This window comes from Dromiciops gliroides, chromosome 3 (assembly GCF_019393635.1).
Source record: "Dromiciops gliroides isolate mDroGli1 chromosome 3, mDroGli1.pri, whole genome shotgun sequence".
In the NCBI taxonomy this organism is placed as follows: domain Eukaryota; kingdom Metazoa; phylum Chordata; class Mammalia; order Microbiotheria; family Microbiotheriidae; genus Dromiciops; species Dromiciops gliroides.
Genome location: NC_057863.1, coordinates 482,636,549 through 482,661,947, shown reverse-complemented (window position 1 = coordinate 482,661,947; position 25,399 = coordinate 482,636,549). Strand labels below are relative to the sequence as shown.

Genomic DNA, 25,399 nt, shown 5'->3' with positions numbered 1-25,399 from the left:
GACAGAAACTGCATACTAAGTAGATTGAAGACAGGGAAAGATTGGCTAGTTACCCAAAGAGCTGTTTATAGCATGTTAAATTCCTAATCCCAGAGGTACAGCTAACAGTTTTCGTGACCTTTAGCTACTTCTTTCATTCCTTTTTGCCTCAGTTTCCCTAGATCTAAAATAGTTATAACATCAGCCCATATCCACCAAATATTGTAACTGTGGGGATAAATGAAAGAACAGGAACCTAAGGGCGCTTTGAAAAAGTCAAAGGCATCCCCAAAATCATGTTCATTGTTAATAATGTGGTTAATTCCAAGCTGTCTGTCCAACTTGGAGGGAGAAGTTATGTAGGTGATTTGCCACAGGGCTTCATGGATTAATAATACTACAGGATAATCTAAAAGCTACACATAACTGTGTACACACACACATATACACATATACACACGTTCCCAGCAACTTTACCTTTCTGAATCACATTGTATTTAATCAACCAATCAATAAACAAGCATTTAGTAAGCACCTTCTATGTGCCAGGCCCCATGCTTTGCACTAAGCATGCAGATAATGGGAATTGAATAAAACATTTATTAAGGGCAGCTACGTGGCACAGTGGATAAAGCACTGGCCCTGGATTCAGGAGAACCTGAGTTCAAATTCGGCCTTGGACACTTGACACTTACTAGCTGTGTGACCTTGGGCAAGTCACTTAACCCTCGTTGACCGCCCTCCCCCCCCAATTATTAAGCATTTTTCACGTGGCAGGCACATGCTAAGTTTTTGTTTTCAGTCATGTCTGGCTCTCCATGTCCCCTTTGGGGTTTTCTTAGCAAAGATACTGGAATGGTTCGCTATTTCCTTCTCAGACCCATTTTAAGAGATGAAGAAACAGAGGTAAATACAGTTAAGTGACTTGCCTAGGGTCACATAACTACCAAGTGTCTGAGGCCAGATTTGAGCTCAAATCTTCCCGACTCTAGGCCCAGCACTCTATCTACTTCACCACCTAGCTACTGAGTGCTTTACAGATATTATCTCATTTTGTCAAATGTAAGAAATGAAGCAGTTCTTGTAAGGACATGGTCCCACCTTCCTTAGGTCAGCTTCCTGAGGGTTAGTGTTGCTGAATTTGGAGTTGTTCATCATCAGTAAACTGACTAACAGTTAATGGATTCTCTGGCCATGGAAATTCATGAAAGGAAGATGATATAAAATGATGGCTCTTAATCTAGGTCTGTCGTCTTCTTTTTCTGTAGTTATGGTGAGACAGTAGCCAAAAAAAAAAAAAGAGGCAGAGGGGGTTAAAATTCCAGAATTTAGGCAGTCTATGAACATTAATATTGGTTTTCTGAACATGAATTCCTTGTCCAATGCTCACATCTTATCAGAGGAGTTGAATCCTATGGATCTTGACATTTTCACTGTAAGTGAAACCAGAAGACAAAAGATAATTGTTCCTAAATGCAAGGATGGCTCACAGCTTCACCTTGAAAAGTAAGTAAAGAAAGGCTTTGTTCGAAGGTAATAAAAACCATCATTTAATGGGACACATATTCATATGATATTACGGTACTCATGATAGGGACTTTCAAAAATACCATGAAGATAACTGCAGGTCATGTACCTACATAAGTTATAAGGGTGCAAAACTTGATGTTACTCAAACATGTCTATGATCTCATCAATTTGAATCTTTCTTCCAGTGATTCAGATTACAGACTTATTTGTGCTTGCCCATACTGCCACTACTGTCCATGAACTCCCAATTAGTTCACTACATGGAGGCTATTCAAGGTACTGGTAAACCTCTTCTTTCTCTGATTCTCCACCTGTCACTCCTTGTCCTTGCCATCTTCTCTTCCTGGCATACATTTCCCAATGACATCATTACTCCTTTTCTTCTTTGAAAGTTATATATGCTAGTATGCATACCAGATGACCTCTGAATTCCCTTCTAGTTCTAAATCTATGATCCCATTATCCAATCACACCACAATTTTCTCATTTCACTAAGTTTACAGCCTTGGAGTCAGCCTTTATTTTCCACTTTCCCCTACTCTCCTTGTCCTATCAATAACTCTTATGCAATTTTGTCATTTCTACCTCCACACAACCCCTTTTTCTATGCACACAAAACTGATACCACCCAGTTCAGTTCCTCATCACCTTTTGCCTGGACTATATTACATGAGCTTCCTAATTACTTCCTGATTTCTTACCCTTCCATTTTCCAAATGATACCTCACTTGACTGTCAAAAGAATTGTTCTAAATCATGTCCAAAAATGGCATTCAAATGTTCAACAATCTACAATGGTTTGCTGTTTTATTTAGGATAAATTGCATATTTCCAGCTTTCCTTTTAAAAGCTTTCTAAATTTGTCTCTAGTTTACCATTATGGAATTATTTCATACAACCCCCTTTCACATACTCTATATTCCTATGAAACTTACTTGTTTTCTATCATCTTAACTTGTAATTTATTTTATACAATATGTCTCCCATGCCTAGAATATATTACCTCCTCACCTCAGTTCCTTAAAATATTTCAAAACTCAGGTTTGGTGCCATCTTCCAGATAAGCTTTTCATGATATGCCCTGCCATTTATTTATCTGTATAAATGAGAATTGTCCCTTTACCTTTAACAGAATTCAGGTTTATTGAGGGTAGGAACTACTTTTTAAAAAATAAGCCTCATACATACTAGGCACTTAATAGATGCTTTTTGAACGTGTTAACTAATGCCTACTATAATAAATCATAGCATAATATAGTAAATGTTAATTAAATCTTTATTTTATAAGAGCATTTTTTTCCTTTTAGAATGTAAAACAGATTTTTAAAAAAGATTTGAACAGGTCTCATAAAATCACATTTGAGCTGATATCTTCTTTTTCTCTCAGTAAATTACTCTAGTAAGCACAGGCATTTTGACTCAGTGAACCCTTGTGGTTATATGTTTTTTGTTAATAATTATCCTATTTTCTCAGAGAAAAGCATTTTTTCAAAAGAAAAGGCTGATCCAACATGTCTCTGTTTTAACTTTTTCCTGAGTTTATTCAAAATTCTGCTCAATATCAGAAAAAAAATCAATCCACTGGGAAACAATAAATAAGAGCTCTCAGAGCATTTGACATTTAATTGGAAAGCTGAAAAGCAATTAATAGGTTAATTAGGGACTTTTAAGAAGGAACTCAGAAACCTCTTTCAAAGAATTGAAAAAGGCAGGCATAAAAAAAAAAATCTTGACTGACTGAACACTTTCATCTTCCCAGTGCTTGAACATTGTCAGGATCTTTTCAAGGGATAGAGAAGATGGTAAAGTTCTGGGCATTAAGTCCTGATAAAGGAGGGGAGGAGAGATAATGCAGAGTGGCCAGATAATGGATATGTATATACATGTGTTGAAAAATATTTAATTTAGTGCTTCAAGGATCCATGACCTTGTCATTGTGAATGCACTCCTCTTTACCCCATCAATGGAACTTATAGCCAACTGCCTTATTAAGTCTTTTGTAAATGATTTTCATCCGTTTTGCTCTTTAAACAAGAAGAAAAGGAAAGGAAAAAAAGAAATTCAACACTTAGTGACTAACCTTCTGGAGAGGAGTCTCTTAGAACTTACCTAGGCTTGTTCTAACATAATCCACTCTGTTCAGAACCTTTTCTGATTGGTAGTCTGGAGGACTTGTGTTGCATTCACATAGCTTTGATTACAACCAGGGTCACCTCTGTGCCAAGTGAATCTTAAGTGAGACTCCCATTATGTGTCAGTACCTTGAATGAAATCTAGGAGCTCATTGATGTGCATACTAACTTCATTAATGTAGATCACAACCTAACCATGCCTTAGTTTCCTGTGTGTCTTGGCTATATCCATAGGCATACTTCCATATGCAGCCTAACCAATATACTGGATATCCATCTGTATATCTCTTGATGTTACATGGGTCCAGTGGGACATTTGAGCCATCCATCAGTTTTTTCTTGCTCTTACTTGCATGACAAGTCCATTTACTTTTCCGGTTATTTATTTTTATGAAGATATATATCATTTTTTGGCTCAAGTCTGCATAGAAACACACACACACACACACACACACACAAAGAATAGACCCATCTTCTTAACCTCATAATTCTTCCAATAGTGTAGTATGGCTGTGAATGGTATGATACCACCATTTAGAAAGAACTGAATTTGTAGTTTATTAAAAGTGTAATAGAGAGTATCATAGTGGGCAAGAGTAGACAGCTACATATTACCAAGGAACAGTTGGTCAGGTGATAACTTCATGTTTAATATAATTATACACATTGAATGAATTTGTCATAGCACTGGCAGATGGGTTACAGGGTAGAATGAGGAGGGTGGGTTCTATTCAGTTTACAGATATTTGGAGAAACATTGAAAGTAAGTGCTAAGTGTGATGGTGTTAGTCATGTGGTAATGTTAGAAGAAAAGGCTGTGCTAAATAATCTATACCCAAGTTTCCTGACAATACTTCTTTAAAACTGTTTTATCTCCTATTCTCATGATATCAGTAACCATGCTTTGATGATGATGATGATGACCATCATCATTATCACAGGCTGGAATAGTGGGTGGAGAGATGGCTTTAGAACACATAAGATCTGGATTCAGTCCTGTGCCTGGAACATACTGGATGTGCAATTTGGGGCAGATCACCCTCCCATTCTTTGGGCAACTTTCTAAAACTATAAATTGCAGAAATGATAACTGCCTGAATGAGTAGAGAGCTTCCTCATCTATGACTTCCCTATTCCAGTGATCGCACAAGTCTAGTCTCTGTCCCTAATGAAAACACTTGGGATTTATATCATGTCGTGTTTATGTGTTTTTGAAGTGCTTTCCATGCATTATCTCACTTGAAAAACTCTAAAAGACATTTGATAGGAAACCCATCTTGAGAGATTACCATGAGATACTAATTGCTGATGAATTCAGCCACTCATTCTTTGTAATAATAGCCAGGTTTCCTACTGTGTACCAGGCACTATGCTAAAGTGCTTTACAATTATTCTCATTTGATCCTCACAATAACCTTGCAAAATAGGTGGTATTATTACACCCACTTTACAGATGAGGAAACTGAGGCAGACAAGTGGTTAATTGACTTGCCCAGAATCACACAGGTAGTGTTTGAGGCTGGATTTGAACTCAGGTCTTCTTGATTCCAGACTCAGAGCTAGAGCCAACAAACTACTCTTTTTATTAGGTGGTATATATTAACCATAGAAATCTTTTGCTCTGTTTTTCCCCTCTCCTCATAAACCTTTAGCATTTACTTTATGCCCTTCTCTGTAATTATTCTCTTCTGCTGTCCTCAGGTTTTTAAAAATCCTACTTAACATTTTTTCTAGTTGTCATGGAATTGATCCTTCTGGGTTTTTAGCATTTTTCTCATCAGCATTTCCCAGCTTGCAATATTTTTTTTAACAGTGGTTTGTTTTCTACACTTTCAAATATGGAATTCTAATCTATCCTGTTAGCACATTGTTGTACCTCATAGCATCTCCAAGAAAAAAAAATTAGCTTGCAGTTCTGGAAACCTTTCCAGTAGCCTTTTTAAGTTCTCTATTTTATTGCTTCCTTAATTTTTTTGTCCCCTTTTTGCTCTCTTCACCTTTTCCTGTACATTAATTAAGAAGTGTCTTCAACATTTCTTGGTATTGGGTAAGACATTTCCTCTTATCATCTTAAAACTAATTGCCTCATCTGAGGTTAGAAGAGTAGTTAGAACTATAAGCATTCAACAACTTCATTAATTATTCTCACTTGACTGTGTTCGGGTATTAAGTGCCAAAGGAATAGATAATGAGCCAACAGAAGGGTAAGGTTTATATCAGAAGTATGAGACAGAGAATTGAACAGATATTTGTAAACTTATAGATATTCGCTAATTGTAACTTTAGGTCTTAAGATCATTTAATCCAATAGAAACTCTATTTTGAGAATGTGCTACCAATGAAAGATATGGGTATGCCAGCCTGGGAGTCATTGAATTGTTTGCAGAATGTAATTGTAGCATACCATTCAATAAAATTGAAATGTTCCAAGCCATTTCACCAGTATCTTTCCTTGTGGATCAGTGTGGCACATTGAGATGGGCAACATAATTCCTTGGAGAGAGAGTTTTTACCCTGGGGATAGATAGATTTCAGAGTCAATGGATAGATAGATTTCAGGGAGTCCATGAACTTGGATGGGGAAAAATTTACATCTTTACTTTCATTAATCTTAGGTTTCCTATGTATTTTATTTTATGGATTTATAAACATTACTCTGGGAAGGCATCCACAGGCTTCACCAGACTGCTCAAGGAGGTAATGACTTAAGAAAGGTGAAGAATGTTTGCATTAGAGAATGCACCCAAGGAATTTTATTATTTTTAAAACATTTATTGAATATTTGCTCAAAAATAATGCTTTTATTTATCAAAATAAAAAAATTTAAACTTAATTTAAAAAAAAACGAACAATTAAATTCAACCTTAACAAATCAGACAAAAAATCACTAACATTTTTTGAGATTGTCATCTAGGTGGTACAGTGCATAGAGCACTGGACTTGGAGTCATGTAGATCTGAGTTCAAATATGACCTCAAACATTTACTAGCTGTGTGACCTTAAGCAAGTCACTTATCCTCTATCTACCTCATTTTCCTCAACTTTAAGATGGTAATCATAGTAGAACCAGCTCTATAAGGTTGTTCTGAGGATCATATGAGATACTGTTTGTGTCATGCTTAGCCCAGTGCATAGTAAGTACTTAATAAATGCTTGTTCTCTTTGACCCTCCCCTTCCCTATCAGGATATGCCTAGGCAAACCTATGCTATAGGAGTACATTGATTAAAGAGAAATTACTTACCTCATTCTTTGACCTCTCAGAATTGTTTGTTCAATTCTATTTGTACACTTAGGCCTCTGCCTTCTTGCTAGGAATGGCCATTTAAAAGATTCAATCATTGCCAGTATGTTCCAGTACAAAGAGCACTGGACTTAAAATGAAAAATATCAGTTTTGAATTTTGACTCTCCCACTATAGAAATCTTTCTCTTTCTCTCTTCCTACATCTCTGTCTTTCTGTCTTGCTCCATCTTTCCTTGTCTCTGTCAGTCTCCCTCTGTATCCCTCTCCTTTTTCTTTTCTTTTCTTTTCTTTTCTTTTCTTTTCTTTTCTTTTCTTTTCTTTTCTCTTTCTCCCTTTTCTCACTTCTCTCCACATACATTCACTAATTTCCTCACAGAGTTCTAGTGAGGATCAAATTTCCCCATTTATGATACTTCATGAATATAATGCACTATGTAAGTAGTTTTTGTTTTTGTTTTGTTTTTTGATTGTATGTAAGTATTTTTTAAAGTTCATCCTGGGGGCAGCTAGGTGGCACAGTGGATAGAGCACTGGCCTTGGAGTCAGGAGTACCTGAGTTCAAATTCAGCCTCAGACACTTAACACTTACTAGCTGTGTGACCCTGGGCAAGTCACTTAACCCCAATTGCCTCACTTTAAAAAAAAAGTCCATCCTGGGTATGGATGCTAAATGCCATCAGCTAGCTCATCACCTTGGCCTGGGCCTACCTAACATCATGGACATGATATAGCGGCACCTAGCTCTAGAAGATTTATCATTTTTCCATATGCCATAATTCTTGGATTGTTAAGATGTGAATGTATGTGTTGTTCATAAATGTCTTTTTAAAATTGCAGACTATAAGCCATGCCTTTAGTCAAGCGGAACATTGAACCCAGGCATCTCTGCCGAGGAGCGCTACCAGAAGGCATTTCCAGTGAACTGGAATGTGTGACCAATAGTACCTTGGCAGCTATCATACGACAGTTAAGCAGCCTAAGTAAGTTTCCTTCCTGAAAAATTTTTCTGATGACCAGTGATATCCTATTCATTTTAATGTTAGTAAAGTATTTTGAAAATGTGAAGATATATTCTGGTTTTGTTTGTTTGTTTGTTTTTGTTTTTGCAGGGCAATGAGGGTTAAGTGACTTGCCCAGGGCCACAAAGCTAGTAAGTGTCAAGTGTCTGAGGTCATATTTGAACTCAGGTCTTCCTGAATCTAGGGCCAGTGCTCTATCCACTGTACCACCTAGCTGCTCCCTGTGAAGATATATTCTGATGGAGGAGGAGTATTCTCAAGTATTAGTGAGACTCCTTGAAATCTGTGAGAGTACATGAGTTTACTTACTTCAGATACAGACATGACACTTTGCCATTTTAAAAATCCTATATCCCTAGCATCAGGCAGGAAGAGCAGTAAATCATTCATGCACATGGAGTTCTATTAAATTGTTGAAATAAAGCCAGTGTTTCAGATGAATGCATTCAAGAATTCCTATTAATGTTAATATTTGCATATAAGGATACTACCTTTTCCTGGCATTTTTCAACTAACATCAAGTGAAATAAGTAATATCTTGATCTTACCACTAATTCACTGGGTAAACTTGAACAAATTATTTGACTTCTCATTTTCTGTTTCAGCATCTGTAAAATGAGTTAGTAGGATTAGACAATCTCTGAGCCCCCTTTTAGATTTCACAGTCTATAATTCTGAGCATTTGAAAAGGCATGTTTAGAGTTTTATTAATTACTTAAAAGTAGGTAACATGGTTTAGAAGCCAATAATTAAAAAGAAACATGAGCTGTGATAGGTTCTTTAGCTTTTAGAGATGACAACTATTCCATGTTGTATATATGGATTAATAATGCAACTTAAATTTAAATCGAGGACTTTGTAAAGCAGTTCACGAAATATTCTTTGCCTTTTAAACTCTTCATAAGCCCTCTTGGGGATGCTTCTACTTGACTTAGACTTCACTTCTTATGCCTCTAGCATTAATACTTATGAATGGAACTTATATATGAATTCTTTATGGTTGACTGTATTTTAATGAGCTTCCAGCTATGTTGGCTAAGCCACTTTAAAGTGACATTTCAAGGGGTAATATGTATATGTATATGTTCTTAATTCCTTTTGGAATTATTCTGTCTTTTAGGTACTTTTAATAGTTTGGGAATGCTTGAGATGCTAAATACTTAGATGCAATCTTTGAGCCTACCTGAGGTCACATTTATGCTAGTTAGAAAAGTACAAGGATTTTAATCTTCTATTTCTTTTGGGTTTTGCTTTTAAGATTTCAGTTCTTTTCAAACAAGTAAACAAGCATTATAATGTAATTTTACACCACTGTGAATAGAAGGTTATAACAATGACATAACTGAGAAATGGTAAGAAGTATTCACCAACTTCCTTAATTCAGTTCTCCTCTTGAATTGAATCAATTCAATTTGTTTATTTCTGGTATAACTAAGTGGTTTCCTAGTTATAAATTAAACATTCCCTTACTCTTTAAATTTAAATCTGTGTTGTGCCCAAACTATCATGTTAAAAATAAAATCAATGAATGGACTTCTTTCTAAAGCCTCATAAAACAGAGAGAAATAGGGAAGGTAAAACCAATGTAAAGAAATCTTTATAAGAGGCTTAACTTAACAGGCATCTAGAAGGCATTCAAGGAACAAAATAAGACAACAAACAGAAGAAAAATGGAAAAGATTTATAAACATTATTTACAACAAACTTTTCACCATCCAAGACAGGAAAGCCACCACACTTGAACTCAGTAACATCACAGTTTTGGATGGGCTTATAGAAGAGGAGGTAGAAATGACACTAAAGAACACAGAGATGGGGAAAATAACCTGATTATGGAAAGTGTGCCTAGTGTGACTATTTGGCTTCTGCCACCCATTCATTAGATGCTCACTTCAGACCTAGATTTCATACTCTTCCTTCAGTCATCATAGCAAATCTCATGTTGTTAATATATGTTGTATTTGTTGTTCCAGCATTTTTGCTGGAAGTGACACAAGTGTGGCACCACTGAGGTTTTTTTTGTCATTGAGGTTTTTATATACAAAAAGACATGGAAAAAAATCTCAGACCTTATTAATACCAAAAATGTGATTTAGAGGTCATCAACAATGACTCATTCAAAGGTCTACTTTCCATCTATATAACGTTTTTTGCAAGTTTATTGGCAATACACAGCAGTTGAGCATAAAGCAGTATAATATGTGTATAAATTACTAATATATTATTGGGAATATAAAAGGATTGCAGTTGTAATTTTCACCTTAAGATCATTCAAAGAGCAAGATTTTAAAAATACACACAAGAGTTTTGACATGACCCCACAATAAAGTGCTTTATGTTCAAAATTTTCATAGTGGTATTATATGTAATTGTCAAAAATCCCCTCCAGAACAAAAACAAATAAAATAAAAAGAAAGAAAACAACCTAAATGTTCAACCATAAAAGGATAGTTAAATAATCATGAAGTGTTAATGGATCATTAATTGGTCAATGAAACATTTATTATAAAGCACCTATCATGTGCCAGTCACTGTGCTAGGCACTGGGGGTATGAGGACAAAAAATGAAACAGTCCTTGCCCCCCTCCCCAAAACCCCCCCACACACATTACATTCTGTTGGGGGAAATACTATATACATATCTGAATACATACAGAATGAAAGGTATTTCATACCATGTGTCCCAAAAATCTTAGTGCAATTTTAATCTACAATACTTCAGAAGTATAAATGCTTCAAACTTTGTTTATTTAAACTTTATAATATTGATATTTAATAGAATTCCACATCGCCATCATCTGGTGCATATCACTGTTGTGAAAATTTCTAAGTTGAAGTGTTAGACAAAGAAAAAAACAAAGTCTCCAAGTCAAAAGAAGATAGGTTTATTGAGAGAGGGATCCTGTCCCATAATAAAGCTTGTCTCAGGTCTAGGACCCAAAGACCCTGAGCCTCAGGATCCATGGATATTTATACATGATAACTCCTCCCACAATTTAACACAATCCAAGTGGTACATATACAATAAGTATGGAATGGGGAGAAAGAAACCATCAGTCAGATATCAACATAGTCACTTGCCATTCTATATACCCTACTTAAAATAGCCCTATTACTAAGTAACAGGCTCATAACATTGGAAGCCATCTATTGGAATGTGTCTTTGCCGTCTCAGATGAAGCCTCTATTCCTCTGAGTTGTTTTCTACTGTCAAGGATTTCCACCATATTGCTTTAAGTGTGACTTCCCAACTTCTTGGTAGCTCTGACTGGTCCCTTTCAGCTCAGAAGTTACTATTTTAGGTATCTAACCTTTAAGCTGATTGGTAGATATACCTAACCACAATTGGAAGTCAGAAAGATGAATTCTAGGTAAGTTGTAGAGAAGACAAGTTGACAATATAGCATTTGCATTTGCTCTTACCAATAATATATTAATTACTTCATTATCATTTGTTTAAGCTAATAAAGAATATCTAAATATTTTAAATCAGTTTTTCATCTATAAACTGATTAGTACTACTGCTAAATCACTATGTAAGGGATGGGGAAAATCTCACTCATGTCATGACCTTATGAGAACTTTCACTAATGGTAGCTCAGTGAATTAAAGGATTGCCTTTGCAATCTTAGCTTTGGGATCATCCAAAGGATGAGGTTTTGAGGCATACATGACAGTTTTATGTGATTCCACAAGAAAAAACGTTTAGTGGAAATAGATAAGATGACCACGGTAGCCAAGCAAAAGCATTCCCACAATGGAACCACCTATGTGAGCAAGTGTCATCCTAAAACTGTTTCACATGTGTTGCAATGACAGCATGTCCCATCTTGTTAAAATTAAAATTAAAATTTTATTCTTCAAAATTCACAAGACTTAAGAAGTGTAAAAGTGATTTAAATAATTAAACTTTCAAATGATATTTTTTGTAAGTGTAACATTTACAGCTTTAGAGTTATTAAAGCTTAAAAATACACCGAGCCTTTGGGTCACCCTGTACAAGGTATTTAAGGAGAGAAGGCACCAAGAATCGGGGAACATGACAAAGACTTTCTCTAGAACTTAGGCCTTGAATTGAATCTTGAGGGTCAAGAAGAATTCTGTGAGAAGAGAATACACTCCAGGCATGGGCAAAGATGAAGAGATGGAAGATGGGGTGTTCTGTGAGAAGTACAAAGAAAAATCTGATTTGTTTCTACTGGAAAGTACAGGAATGGGGAGAAATGTACAATGAGGCTGAAAAGAGAGGATTGTAATGAGGTTCTGGAATTGAGATGACAATTTTTTTTACTTAAGGCCTCATTTTGGAGATATCCTACACTCTTAGCTCTCAGTGACTGGCATCCAAGTCCCATTTTGTCAGTTAACATCATTGAGCTTTTATAAAGGAGCATTTACTTTGAAGGTAAAGCAAGAACAGAAACAGAGTTACCCTCCCCCACCAATACTTGGGGTTACATTCTGTCCTATTCTACCACTTTGGTATCTAGGGAGACTGGGATCAGACTTAAAGAAGTTTCTATATAGTGTTCATCTCCCCCAAATTCACTTCCAAATGTGGCATGGGCACATTGGTAGATGAGTCTTCATTTCTGCTACTACAGGGATGGGCTAGGGAGAGTCACTCAGAAATTTATTCATGACTATCTGTCTCACTTGTGGAATATCCTGGGATGAACTCTGTTCTAAGACTTCCTGTGTCTCTTTCTCCTATCTTTTGGAGTTACCAAAATTGTATCTATTTCTAACCTCTTTCACTTAAAACAGGAAAGTGGATTGAGAGACACAGATGGCCTAGCTGACCATCATAAAAATATCAGTCTGAGAGGGGAGTTTCTGGGCAGAACAAAAAACCATTGCTATTTACACTCACTCTAAGCCATTAAACCCAAACAATAAGCAGCAGAAGCTTGGGCTGGAATCTGTTATTGGCAATTCAATGAAAGCTGGAGTGGTTTGGCTTTAAAGGCATAGTCAAGGAGCTCTATTTGAGTCCAAGTGGGCTTTTAAAGCCTGTTTTTTCAGAGCTATATTTCAAGAAACCACAAATGAAAACTGTACAGGACAAAGAGTAAATTATCCCAGCTTCTTAGGTAGATAGATAGATAGATAGATAGATAGATAGATAGATAGATAGATAGATAGATAGATAGATAGATAGATAGAAAGAAGCAGATACAGCATCAGGTGTAGCCCTGTGCTTATGGGACACTTTGTGGCTGCCATGGTGGAAATATAAAGACCCAAGGCCTTTCTCCCTACCAAGGGCTTAGTCTTTGCCCCCTAAAATGCCATCGTCTGGGGAGATTCAGAAACCAATGACTGGCCCTGGCTGACTAGTGCCCTTTAAAGTCCCCTGTTCCAACTACCAAGCCAATCAGTAGTCCTTCTCATCACGGTTAGCAGACTGGGACCAGTTATAGAACATCTGGGGATGCTCCAAATTGTAATGTAGTTCAGCATGTTTCCATTCCTCATTATTGTGCCTTTTAAGAAGCAATCTCCCAGGTCTCTTCCATATAGAGATTGTATGTTCTTTCTACTTACCTGCCCCTACTACAAAATCACAGATTTAGAATGAGAAAGAACCTTAGGGGTCATTGAGTTTTACCCTCGCGTCTTACTGAAGGGAAAACTAAGCCAGACATAGGTTAAGTGACTTTGTCCGGGGTCACACATTAATAAGTGTCTGAGGCTAAATTGGAACTCATGTCTTTGGATATGTTGGAGCCAAGTTGTAAAGGGCAGTAAAAGCCAAGCAACACTTTATACTTTATTTTAGAGGCAATATATGTAGCCACTGAAGTTTATTAATGTTTATTGATGAAGTTCATTTATGTTTCAACTTTTACTTAAGGAAAATAATTTTTGACAGCTCTATAGGGAATGGACTGGAGTAGAGAAGTCTTGAGGCAGGGAAAACTATTAGGAGGTGATTCCAACAGTCCAGGGTGAAAGTGATAAAGACTCGAACATGAACATGGTGGCTGTGTGAGTAGTCAGGAGAGAATGGGTGGGAAAGATTTTATGAAGGTAGAAATGGTGAGATTTGGGCAGCTGGAATTAGGATCAAGATGAATGAGGACATAGGGCACTAGAAAGGTGGTAGAACCCTAAAAACACAGGGAAATTATGTCTCTAGGGTTGGGTTTGGGGGAAAAGATGATGAGTTCTCTTTTAGCCTTGTCTAGTTTGAGATGTCTATGGGATATCTATTTTGAAATTTCCAGTAGCTGTTGTAATGGAATAATATGATGCCAATACAGAACATAAAATGTTATGGGAAGATCTTTATGAAGTACTTTAGATGAAAAAAAAACAGAACCAGAAGAGAAGAAAGCAAGCTAATTATAGCTGTATATGGGGAAGAGTGAATTAGAATGAATTGGACAACCAGTAACCCCGACGGGGCTTTAGAGGAAGTGACTGGAGAGTTATGATTCTCTAAGCATTAAAATAATAACATTTAAATACAAGTTATTACCAAGCAAGGTAAGTTTGCACTGATGCTCAATATTAAAGTTTAAAGAAAGCATTTAACCACAAAAGAAAACAATGGACTAGGTATTGTGGGGAAAAACAAGACACTGCTAAATATGGTCCTTCTCCTCATGTAGTTACACTCTGACTGAAGAAGATATGATAAATAGATAGGAAAAATCATTTTTCAAAAATTTGTAAGAAGATATAGGAATGAGTAGAGATTGATTTTTTTAAAAAAGGAAACCAACTCTCCGTGATCTGAGTGAAACCTGTAGCCTACCTATCTTTGAGAGACCATGTGGACCACTTGAGATCCTATGGATTCAGCTTTTGTTGTTTTCTGTCTTGTTCAGAATGAAACTCTGGGAAAATATGAATAACATGTAAGTATGGCTGATGTTTAACTGTCCCCAAATATGGATAATAGGATCTGCTTTTCTTACAGAGGTACTCAGTATATAATATAGGTATCAGATATGGGACAGCTTTTATCATATCAACCACATAGGATGCATAAATCTCAAAGGACCTACAAGTCCTTACAGAAATATAACCTCTTAGCCTCCCCTGTAACTTTAAGACACCAGACCTAGGCTGCAATATCTTAAAGGTTAGAAAGGTCCAGATCTCTTCATAGCAAATGTAGTCCTTCAACTGTGGAGCCCTTCTCTGGGAAGATACTCCCTCTGAGAAGTTCACTGTTAAGAAACACTTCTGCCTCGGGGATGCTGGTGCTCAGCTCTCAAATTCATGAACTATCAAACTCAGGATTATTCATGAGGTAATTCCCGAAGGATGGAAACACTTATTTTCATGATCAGTAAAAGGCTCAGAAAAGGCAGAAGAAGGAATTCAAGAACTGAAACTTCCCTCTTAGGCTCACCTTGGCAATCATTGGCCTCTTATGCGCTTGCCCTACAAGATGTCATTTTCTGCTCCTGGAAGGTAAGAGGAATACTTTTTCTCTAGCAGCATTTTGATCAGGAAGTCAAAGAAAGATCTTGCTTCCCCCAGGGAAAAAAAGAAAAGAAAAGGGGGAAAGATTCAATCTTTATTAAAAATTTTATTAGAATCATTTATACATACATCTAATGTGTCCTTGATGAAGATAGTAATAGGCAATGGGCAAGCATTCCCAAGTGGCATTCCATAGTAGATTACATCTTTACCATTGTACAGTTGACTAAAAAGAAGAGAGAATACAGAATCCTACTGTTCCTGTTTGTGCAAGATTATAAAAATCTATGATTCAGTATACTGAAACACTCTCTTGCAACAAGGTATCTCTCACCCCATACATTAAAATAATTCATATTCCTTAAATATATCATAAGAAGGAGAACTTTCTTCAACAAACATGAATGATAAACACTACATGAAACATAAAACAGGGAAACATTTATTTTGTCACTGTGGTGAAGAAAGTTCAGGGTAGAATCCAAGTAGAACAGGGAATCTCTCATGAACACTACCTGATACTAGACTCTGTTGGTTGCATCAGTCCTCAAAACATTGCAAAGAGATGTATAACCACTAAAAAGAATTCAATCTTCCCACCCACACAGGAGAAATCAAGAGGATAAAAGTTATTTTTTCTATTTTTTCATTATTTTGACTGTTTGATTGCTTCTTTTTAATTTTTTCTAATTACACGTAAAAACAATTTTAACATTCATTAAAAATGAATGTTTTTCGGGGGCAGCTAGGTGGTGCAGTGGGTGAATCACCGGCTCTGGATTCAGGAGGACCTGAGTTCAAATCTGGCCTCAGACACTTGACACTTACTAGCTGTGTGACCCTGGGCAAGTCACTTAACCCTCATTGCCCCGCAAAAAACAAAACAAAACAAAATGAATGTTTTTCAGTTCCAAGTTTTCTCCCTTTTCCTCTCCCTCCCCCTTCCCTAAAACAGTAAGCAATTTGATAAAGGTTATATGCAGTCAAATAAAACATATTTCCATATTAGTCATGTTGTGAAAGATACTTGTTGGCTGCGTGATCCTGGGCAAATCATTTAACCCTATTTGCCTCAGTTTCCTCATCTTTAAAAATGAGCTGGAAAAAGAAATGGCAAACTATTCCAGTATCTTTGCCAAGAAAATCCCAAAATGGGGTCATGAAGAGTTGGATATAACTAAAAATAATTGAATACAAATTATTAGGAAGTCCTTTTTGATATTACACCTTCTTTGCAACTAATACCTTTTGGCCCCAATTCTTAGCTAGTCACCAGGAATTTATTTACTATTGCCTATGTACCATGCTCTGTGCTAATCTCCAGGGTTACAAAGAAAAGCAAAAACACAGTCCCTGTCCCCCAAAAGTGCATATTCGAATGGACAATTCTGCCTTTTGAGATTAAGTAGGATAGGATTAATCAATTCCTTGTCAACATGACAACCGTTGAGCTATTTGAAAACATCAACCAGCTAGTTGGCACAAAGGGCCTCCAGTTAGGAGAACCCTACGTGAATTCAAATTCAGCCTTGGACACTTGGAGTGTGGGGCAAGTCATTGATGGGGATAATGATAGCACCTGCTTCCCAGGGTTGCTGTGAGGATAAAATGAGATAGTATTAGTAAAGTGTTTTACAAAAATTGCTATATGTTTTACAAATAGTGCTATATGAATGCTATTATTATAATAATAAATTACCATGTCATTTCAGTCTTCTCCTACTGCACCTTCTTTTCTCTCAGTTCTTTCAGTCTCTTAGGGCATGGTTTTATATCCTCTAATAATCTTTTTATGTTCTCTTCCTCTCTATTACACCCATTTCTTAATGCCCTTCCTCAAAAGTGGTGTCCAGAGTGAACAAAATACTCAAGTTGTCATCTGGCCAGGGAAGAGTAGACTATCTCTTCCTTCATTCTGGATGCTTTTATGTAGCACTCCTTCAAAGTGATTTGACTGGTAGTGAATGTGTTTAGTTTTAAATATCTCCAAATAGGTCTCTGAGCAGGGAGCCTCTATTTGAAACCAACAGATTGGCTTGTGTGTGTGTGTACGTGTGTACTCTATATGCACTCTGCTTACATATACATATGTACACAGAGATTTGTATAACAGCCAAACATAAGGAAGGAGAGAAGTCCCTTCTGTTGTTTGAATTCTCAACTTTAAATTTAAGCCTAAAAGAACACTGCAAAAATGTAAATTATGCTGCCTTTTTCTTAAAAGATTTTCAAGTTGATTTATTTTTCTAACTTTTACATTTGTACCCTGTTTTTGCATTCTCACTTCAACCCACTCCTTTTCAGTTTAAATCGTTTATATTGCATCTTGGGTGACAGGTTTTCACAGTTAAGTTTTCAGAAACTCTTTAATAAGTTGAAAATTCTCCATGGAATTTCACATACTGGTAGCCTCAAGCATGAAGAAATCTTCCTCTCTGTGAACACTCAAATGCTTTTATTTATCTGGTGGGTGGTTTAAAAAAATGCACCACAGTCATCATGCCTGAGTCATAGATTTGTTTTCCCAATAACTATCCCTAATCATTTGTTTATAGAAAATAACCTTAGACACCATTTTAAAAAAATTGTTTGGTTTTTATATAGAGATTGCTTCTGGAATCTAGGTTCATTCTCTGGAATAGTTGCAATTAGAGATGTCCAAGAGATTTGCAGTGGATGTTGTGGTAATGTCAAATGCATGATTCAGTTCAATTCTACAAACCTCCCTCCAAGAAAGATAGTGCACTGTGCTCAAAATAGACAAAAATATATCAAGCCACAGCATTTATGAAGTACCTACCATGTTTGAGGCATTGTGCTAGGTGGTAAGAATACAGATACACAGAAGGAAACAATCTCTATTCTCAAAGAGGTTCGTTCTCACAGGAGAGATGAGAAATACATATATGCATATGTGCCGATTAAGTGTAAAGAGAATATATGAAGATAAATACAAAGTATATAGGTACAAGATAGGGAAGAACACTAGCATGTGGTGGCATCCAGAAAGGCTTCATGGAAAAGGGGGTGTTTGAGCTGAGTCTTGAAGGAAGAGACTCTCTAAAGTAGAGGTGAGAAAGGAGTGCATTCCAGGCATGGAAACTGCCCAGGAATGGACATAGAAGATAGATTTTTCTGTGTGAGGAACAAAAGAAAGCCATTTTGGCTGTATCTCAGTGAAGGAAGTTGAGTAGTAATGTTTTGTGAGTCTGGAGAAATAAATTGGGGTCAGATTTTGAAGGATTTTAAAAGTTAAACAGAAGAGTTTATGTTTGAGCCTATAGGCAACAGGTAACCTACTAGAGTTCCTTGAGGGGAGTGGCCTGTGCTTCAGAAAAAACAGTTTTGGTATCTGTGTGGAGGATATATTTGAGTAGGGAGAAACTTGAGGCAGGAAAACCAGAAAGAGGCCATTGCAATATCTAGGTAAGAGGTGATGAGGGTGTGAGCTAACAGTGGCTGGTGAGTAGGGAGAAAGGATTAGATGCAAGAGATGCTATGGAATAGAAATGGTGAGATTGACCAACTGATTAGATACGTGTTGTGAAGTAGAGTGAAGAGTCGAGAATAACACCAAGATTATGAACCTAGGAGATGTGGAAAAATGGTGATGCCTTTAGCAGAAATAGAGAAGTTTGGAAGAGACAGGGTGTTGTTGTTGATGATGGTGGTGGTGGTGGTGGTGATATTGTCATTGATGTTGATGTTTTCTGAGGAAGGAGAAATAGATTGTTTTGGACTTGCCAAGTTTGAGATATCTCTAGGACATGCAGTTTAAAATACTCAATAGTCAGTTGTTGATATGAGACTAAAGTTTGGGATGGGGGAGACTGAGGCTAGATATTTAAATGTGGGAATCATAGGTATAGAGAGATAATTTCCTGGGAACTGTTGTCATTGCCGAGAGGAAAAGCCTCAAGACAAAGCATTGGTCAACACCCATAGTGTGATGTTTAAAATCTAAATTGTGGTCGCCTTAAATTAGAAGCTTTAGCACCAGTCCTTGGGCATTAAACATTTATTAAAGCATACAGATATTCCCATGGAGTTTAGAAAGTTAAGAAAAAAAGCCTATTTTGCCTAGAGTTCCAGCCTGGTCTGGTTCTTCCTCAAGTCCTCTGCCACAAGCCTGCTTCAATCACAATCTCTCTCCAGCAAGCTGATTGTAGAAGCTTTTTATAGGTCTGGAACAGAGGCGGTCCTTACACACTGCTTCAAGCTGATTGCTGATTGGCTGGCATCATCCAAATCCATTGGTTCTGAAGGTGTTCTCAAGGTGTGATTACAATCCAGTTAACTTGAAGTAGGCTAATCAGCAGTTAATCACTCTCACTTGATTCAGTCTAGATTAATCTTCAGGTGGGTCTTTGAGTATCTGCTAAATCTCATTATTTCATCACAATAGTTAAAGAATATGAGATGGGCCAACAGAGGAATCTGAGAGATTCCTTTGCTTGAGAGAGCCAAGAAGGAGTAGTGTTTTGAAACCTAGAGAGAAGCAAGTATCCAGGAAGAGATGATGGCGACCAGTGTTAAATGCAGCAGAGAGGTAGGTCTCTGCTTGGATTGAGGATTGATGAAGACCATCATATGTGGTAGTCAAGAGATTGCTTGTAACTTTGGAGAGATTTGTTTCATTTAAGTAATGAAATTAAAGCTGTATCGTAGAGGGTTGAGGAAGAAAAGTGTAGACCCTTTTCCCTAGGAATTTGGCTGAAAAAGAGAGGAGAGCTATAGGACAGTTACTTTAAAAATACAGAGACTTGTCTATGTTTGAAAGGAGTAGGAAAGGAACAAGTAGATAGAGAGAGGCTGAATATTGAAGAGAGGGGGAAGAAGATTAAAAGGGATATTTGCTGGAGAAGTTGGGAGGGAATAGTATTAAGCACACATTTATACATGATTGGCCTTGTCATGGAGGTTTACTTCATCAAAAAGGGGGATGAAGTCAAGGGGTTTTGAGATGCAGAAAAAGGGGACTCAACCTTAATTTTCTCAGTAAAGTAAGAAGTGAGGTCCACAGCAGAGCCAATAGGGAAGAGAGAAGTATTAGATTTGAGGAAAAAAGAGAAGATTTGGAATAGCTTTTGTGAGTATTGAGATAGAGTATTAATTAAGGAGAAATAAAGGCATTTTTTAGAAAGCTCAGTGGTAATTAGATAACTTGAATTTATAGTGTACCCAGGCAGCACCAGCAGCTTGTGGGTAAGAAGGAGGGGCAATGCCCCTGACCTCAAGGAGCTTGTAGTCAATAAATACAAAATCATTTGAGGAAAGTCAGAATACTAATAAGTGGTGAGATCAAGAGAGGTTTACCCTAGGTGGTGGCCTCCTAACTGAATCTTGAAGTGAAACTATATTTCATTTCAAACTTGGGAATAGCTTCAAGAAAAGAATGGAGACATGAGAGATAGAATGCTGAGTTTGGGCAACAGTAAATAGGCCAGTTTGGCTAGAATATAGAATGTCTCAAGCAGAACAATGTGAAATAAGTCTAAAAAAGTAGACTAGAGCTATATTGAACAGCTTTAAATGTCCAGCTGAGAGGTTATTTTTATTCTAGAGTAAAATAGGGAGTCATTCAAGATTCTTGAGTAGTGAAGTAACTGTGTCAGACTTGTGATTTAAGAAGAGCATTATTTTAGTAGCTTTGTGGAGGATTGAATAGCAGAGAGATTAATAATGATAATAATAGCTAGAATTTATATAGCATGTTCACATGTGCTAAAGGTTTTACAAATATCCCATTTTATCCTCACAACAACCTTGAAAGATAGGTGCTTATTATTCTTATTTTACTGATAAGGAAACTGAGACAAAAGTTAAATGACTTGCCCAAGGTCACACAGCTAATAAATGTCTGATACCAGATTTGAACTCAGGACTATCCTGACTGCAGTCCCATTACTCTATCCACTGTGCCGTCTAGCTGAAGGTAGCCTACCTAGGAAACTGTTACTTGATAAGTACTGAGTACTTGATGAGTATCTGAGTCAGACTGGTTGTTGAATGAATGGGAAGAAGGAGATATATATGAGGGATGTGAAGTTAAAAATGACAAGATTTGATAAGGATTGGAAAATTCATTTATTGATCACAAGTAGTATTTCTATAGTAGAAAACCACAGAGACCCATTTCTTTATTATTTATTTATACATAAAATAAGCAAATCTGATGCCTGCCTATTCAGAACCAGCATCCTCGTGGATATGAGGACACTTGTACCCAGTTTTGACAAACAACAAAACAATGATAGGGATGAGAAAGCAGCCCGGTATTGCTTTTGGCGGACTTTGATTAGTTTAGACTTTTATGAAATATGAACTGATTTTGTAAATCCAAGGAGGTTTAGTAGAGAACCTTCAACACAAAGATCTTAAGAGTCATCAGTCTAGACCTGGCAGAGACTTCAGAGGTGAGATGGACAGTGTGTTCCAGGGAGTATTGAATGACTTGTCTAATGTCACCTAAATGGGGTCGGATCTGGACTCAGGTTCTATGGTTCTAGCTCCAGGTCTTTCTCTCTCTACTATGCTATATAGCTTTTAAGACTGAACAAATTTTGCTTTTTAATTTTTCAAATTAAAATGTTCAAAAATGCCCTTCTTGTACCTTTGGGTATTCTATGAATTTGTCATATCAGTGATTTTCCTAATAATAGTTAGAACAATAACACATTTATGTAGCTTTTAAAGATTTATAAAATACTTTACATATATTATATATATATATATATATACACACACACATACACATATACATATCACAACAGCCCCATGAGTTAAGGTACTTAAGTGGTATAGTGGACAAAATGCTCAGCCTGGAGTTAGAAAGACCTGAATTCAAATCCAGCCTCATACATTTATTGGCTATGTGACCCTGGGCAAGTCACATATCCCTTGTTTGCCTCAGTTTCCTCAACTTTAAATAAGGATAATAACAGCACCTACCTCACAGAGTTGTGAGGTTCAAATAAGATAATATTTGTGAAGTGATTAGCATAGAGCCTAGCATGTAGTTACCACTTCCTTATTTCTGGTTCCATTAATCTTTACTTTTACAGATGAAGATATTGAAACTTAGAAAGATTAAATGACTTGCCCATAATTACACAACTATTATTTGTCAGAGGTGGGATTTGAACCTAGGTCTCTCCTGTACTCTGTTCATGCTGCCTGAGTAGAGACTGAATTGGTCTTAATTCTTTGGCGACATTCGTTAGTGAATTAGAGCTATATCAGATTGAAACAAACTTCTAGCCTCACTAAACTCCGATGCTAGAACCTCACTTTTGCTTTTGTTTGTTTGCTTTTTTTCTTGTATGCATGCTCATTTGTTTTGTTTTAAGACTGGGCTTCCCTGTCATGCCTGGGTTGGAGGTTATAGTGATCACTCATGACTGTGATCCAGTCCTGGTAAGCATAGGAGCTTTAACCTATTGTTTTTGCTCTGGGCTGTCTCATTCCTCTTTAGGCAATCCGGGGGACCTGCTCCTGGGAGGTCACAACACTGATGCCAGATTTAGTGCAGATATCAATTGGCTTCTGTCTCCCTTTAGCACAGAGTTCTCAGCCCAAGTGATAAAATGCACCAGCATCTCCCTCGACCTCCCCCAGGAGCAAAAGCTACAAACATGTGCCACCACCCTGGCCTAGCACCTCCTTTTCTTCTGGGAACTAGGGAAGGAATATTTACAACTGGTTGCTCTTCTTGAGATATCACAAGGCAAGGTTACAGAGCTTTTACCAATGAGTACTGACAGAAGTGTTTGTTTGGAGCATTTCAGCTTTGACTTCATAGTACGTGAAAAAGTCTTAGATTGTCTACAAAATATTTAACATTTTAAAATTTAACTGTCAATTAACAAGTGTTTATTTTCTCTCCCTTTTTCTACCCTTCTCCCTCCCCCCAAACCCCCACAGAAAAACAAAACCCTTGTAAAAAATATTCCCAGAAAAACAAATTCCCACATTGATTATCTCTCCATCTTTGGTGGGTAGTGGGTAGATTTGCTACATTCCAGCCTCATGATGAGTCTTATTTTTTCTAAGGTACTGAATAGTGAAGACTTGTTCAGAAAGTAGGAGGGCTGATTCTGGATCTTCTTGATAAGAAACCCCAAGGGAAGAAAGGCAAAGAACTAGAATGGTTGTTGTTTATCATTGCCAACAACAGAATTATTGGAAACCAAGGGTCTGATTTGTGGTTTAAAAAACATTAAGGAGGGCAGCTAGGTGGCGCAGTAGATAAAGCACTGGCCCTAGATTCAGGGGGACCTGAGTTCAAATTTGGACTCAGACGCTTGACACTTGCTAGCTGTGTGACCCTGGGCAAGTCACTTAACCTTCATTGCCCCGCAAATCAAACCAAACCCAAATAACACAAAACAAAACATTATGCTCTGACTTCATTAGATCATGCTGATAATCTTTACAACTGAGTAGAAATTAGGGTCAGGAGGAAATAGAAACTATTATATAAAAGAGACAAATTATCTGGTCTCCTTATATCAAGCTTAACCTGAATGCTTTATATTTCTGTATGTAATTTTAATTTATAGATTCCCCTCTCTACTCTTCTAGCATAGGAATAACCAAGGAAACTGGTGGGGTTTAGATCTTGAGGATTAAATGCAGTACCCCAATGCATTTTGCTTTTTTTTTTTTAAATTATCTCCTACTTTAGAATTATATTCTGAAATCATAAGCTTTCCGGTGAGAAACACCTTGGGCATTAGAATTAAGTTTAAAAGCTTGTAATAGAAATAATCTAACAACTTTTAATTACAGCCATATAGAGGATTTCACAAGTTAAGGAGTTACTTTGAATCATGAATAGTTAGGTAGATAAAGAAAATCTTATTTGAAAAGGTTACTTCATTGAAATAAAATCTTAGCATAAGATACAGCAATGCTATACATTAGAATTGTTATATTTACATGCTCCATCTCTCCATTTCTAGCCACTCATACTTAATGTCAATTAGATTCGAGATTTAAAGTTGATTGTTTTCTTTTGACTAATATGTGTAATCTCATTATTTACTTATCATTTCTTAGCAGGAAATTTCAAATAATGGAATTAAAATGGTAAATTGTATCATATGGTTATTGTTTTTTTATGTTTGATTGTGTTTATACTTTCTTTACCATCAGTTTGATGGAGTTATAGTAACATTTTGATCTAATCCACTTTTTTTAAATATGAGTAACTTAAAGCCAGAGAGCACAGGTGATTTGCCCAGGGTTACCTAGTTACTAATAGAATCAGAACTTAATCCTGGATCTCCCGAATGCCAGTCAATACTAAAACCAGAGTTCTTCAGCATCTTTAGACACTAGATACAATGGAACCAATATGAAAAATGACTCAAGGACTAAATTATAGCATCGTGTCAGCTGATTGTTCTATCCGTATTCCTTTTCCTCCTGTTTTAATTGAATGGCTTTCCATTATGGTTAATCTTTAAGGCATTCCTTCTCTCCCATATTAACATTTTTTATTAACCATCGGAACTCTCTTTCCTCTTTTATTTATTAAATAAATTGACAATAAATCCAATAGTTTAAAAACTGCTCTTTATACATTTTTTGGGTGGGGCAGTGAGGGTTAAGTGACTTGCCCAGGGTCACACAGCTAGTAAATGTCAAGTATCTGAGGTTGGATTTGGACTCAGGTCCTCCTGAATCCAGGGCCAGTGATTTATCCACTGCGCCACCTAGCTGCCTTTTCTTTATTAGATTTTTTAAAAGTCTCCGCTGATATTTGACATGTCTGTCTATCTCTAAAAAAATCTGATATCATACATGTTCAAGGCATTTCTCCTCTAGCTGGCGCAAAACTTATCTCAAAAACACTGTCCTTAGGAACTTTGTACCCTGTTGTATACATGGTGCTGACCACATCTAAAAATAGCTAGGCTTCTGAGTGGTTTTGCTGGTTATGGTAAGTGCATTGCCTCACAGAGAAGTTTTAAAGGTTATTTTGAAAGGATACAGTGAATGTTTTCTTTTGGATGGAAGGGAGAGATTGGCCAGAAGGAAAGGTTTCGAA

The 25,399-nt window shown here is 36.7% G+C and overlaps 1 protein-coding gene across 2 annotated transcripts in view; it reads left to right on the top strand.

Moving 5' to 3' along the window:
- WASF3 (WASP family member 3) overlaps positions 1-25,399 on the top strand; it is a 179,639-nt gene that overhangs the window by 121,598 nt on the left and 32,642 nt on the right. For both annotated transcript variants that reach the window (XM_043997010.1, XM_043997009.1), the window contains exon 3: positions 7,724-7,866. In XM_043997010.1, the coding sequence (XP_043852945.1) occupies positions 7,734-7,866 (133 nt within the window). In that variant the 5' untranslated portion in view covers positions 7,724-7,733. The remainder of the gene's footprint in view (positions 1-7,723; positions 7,867-25,399) is intronic.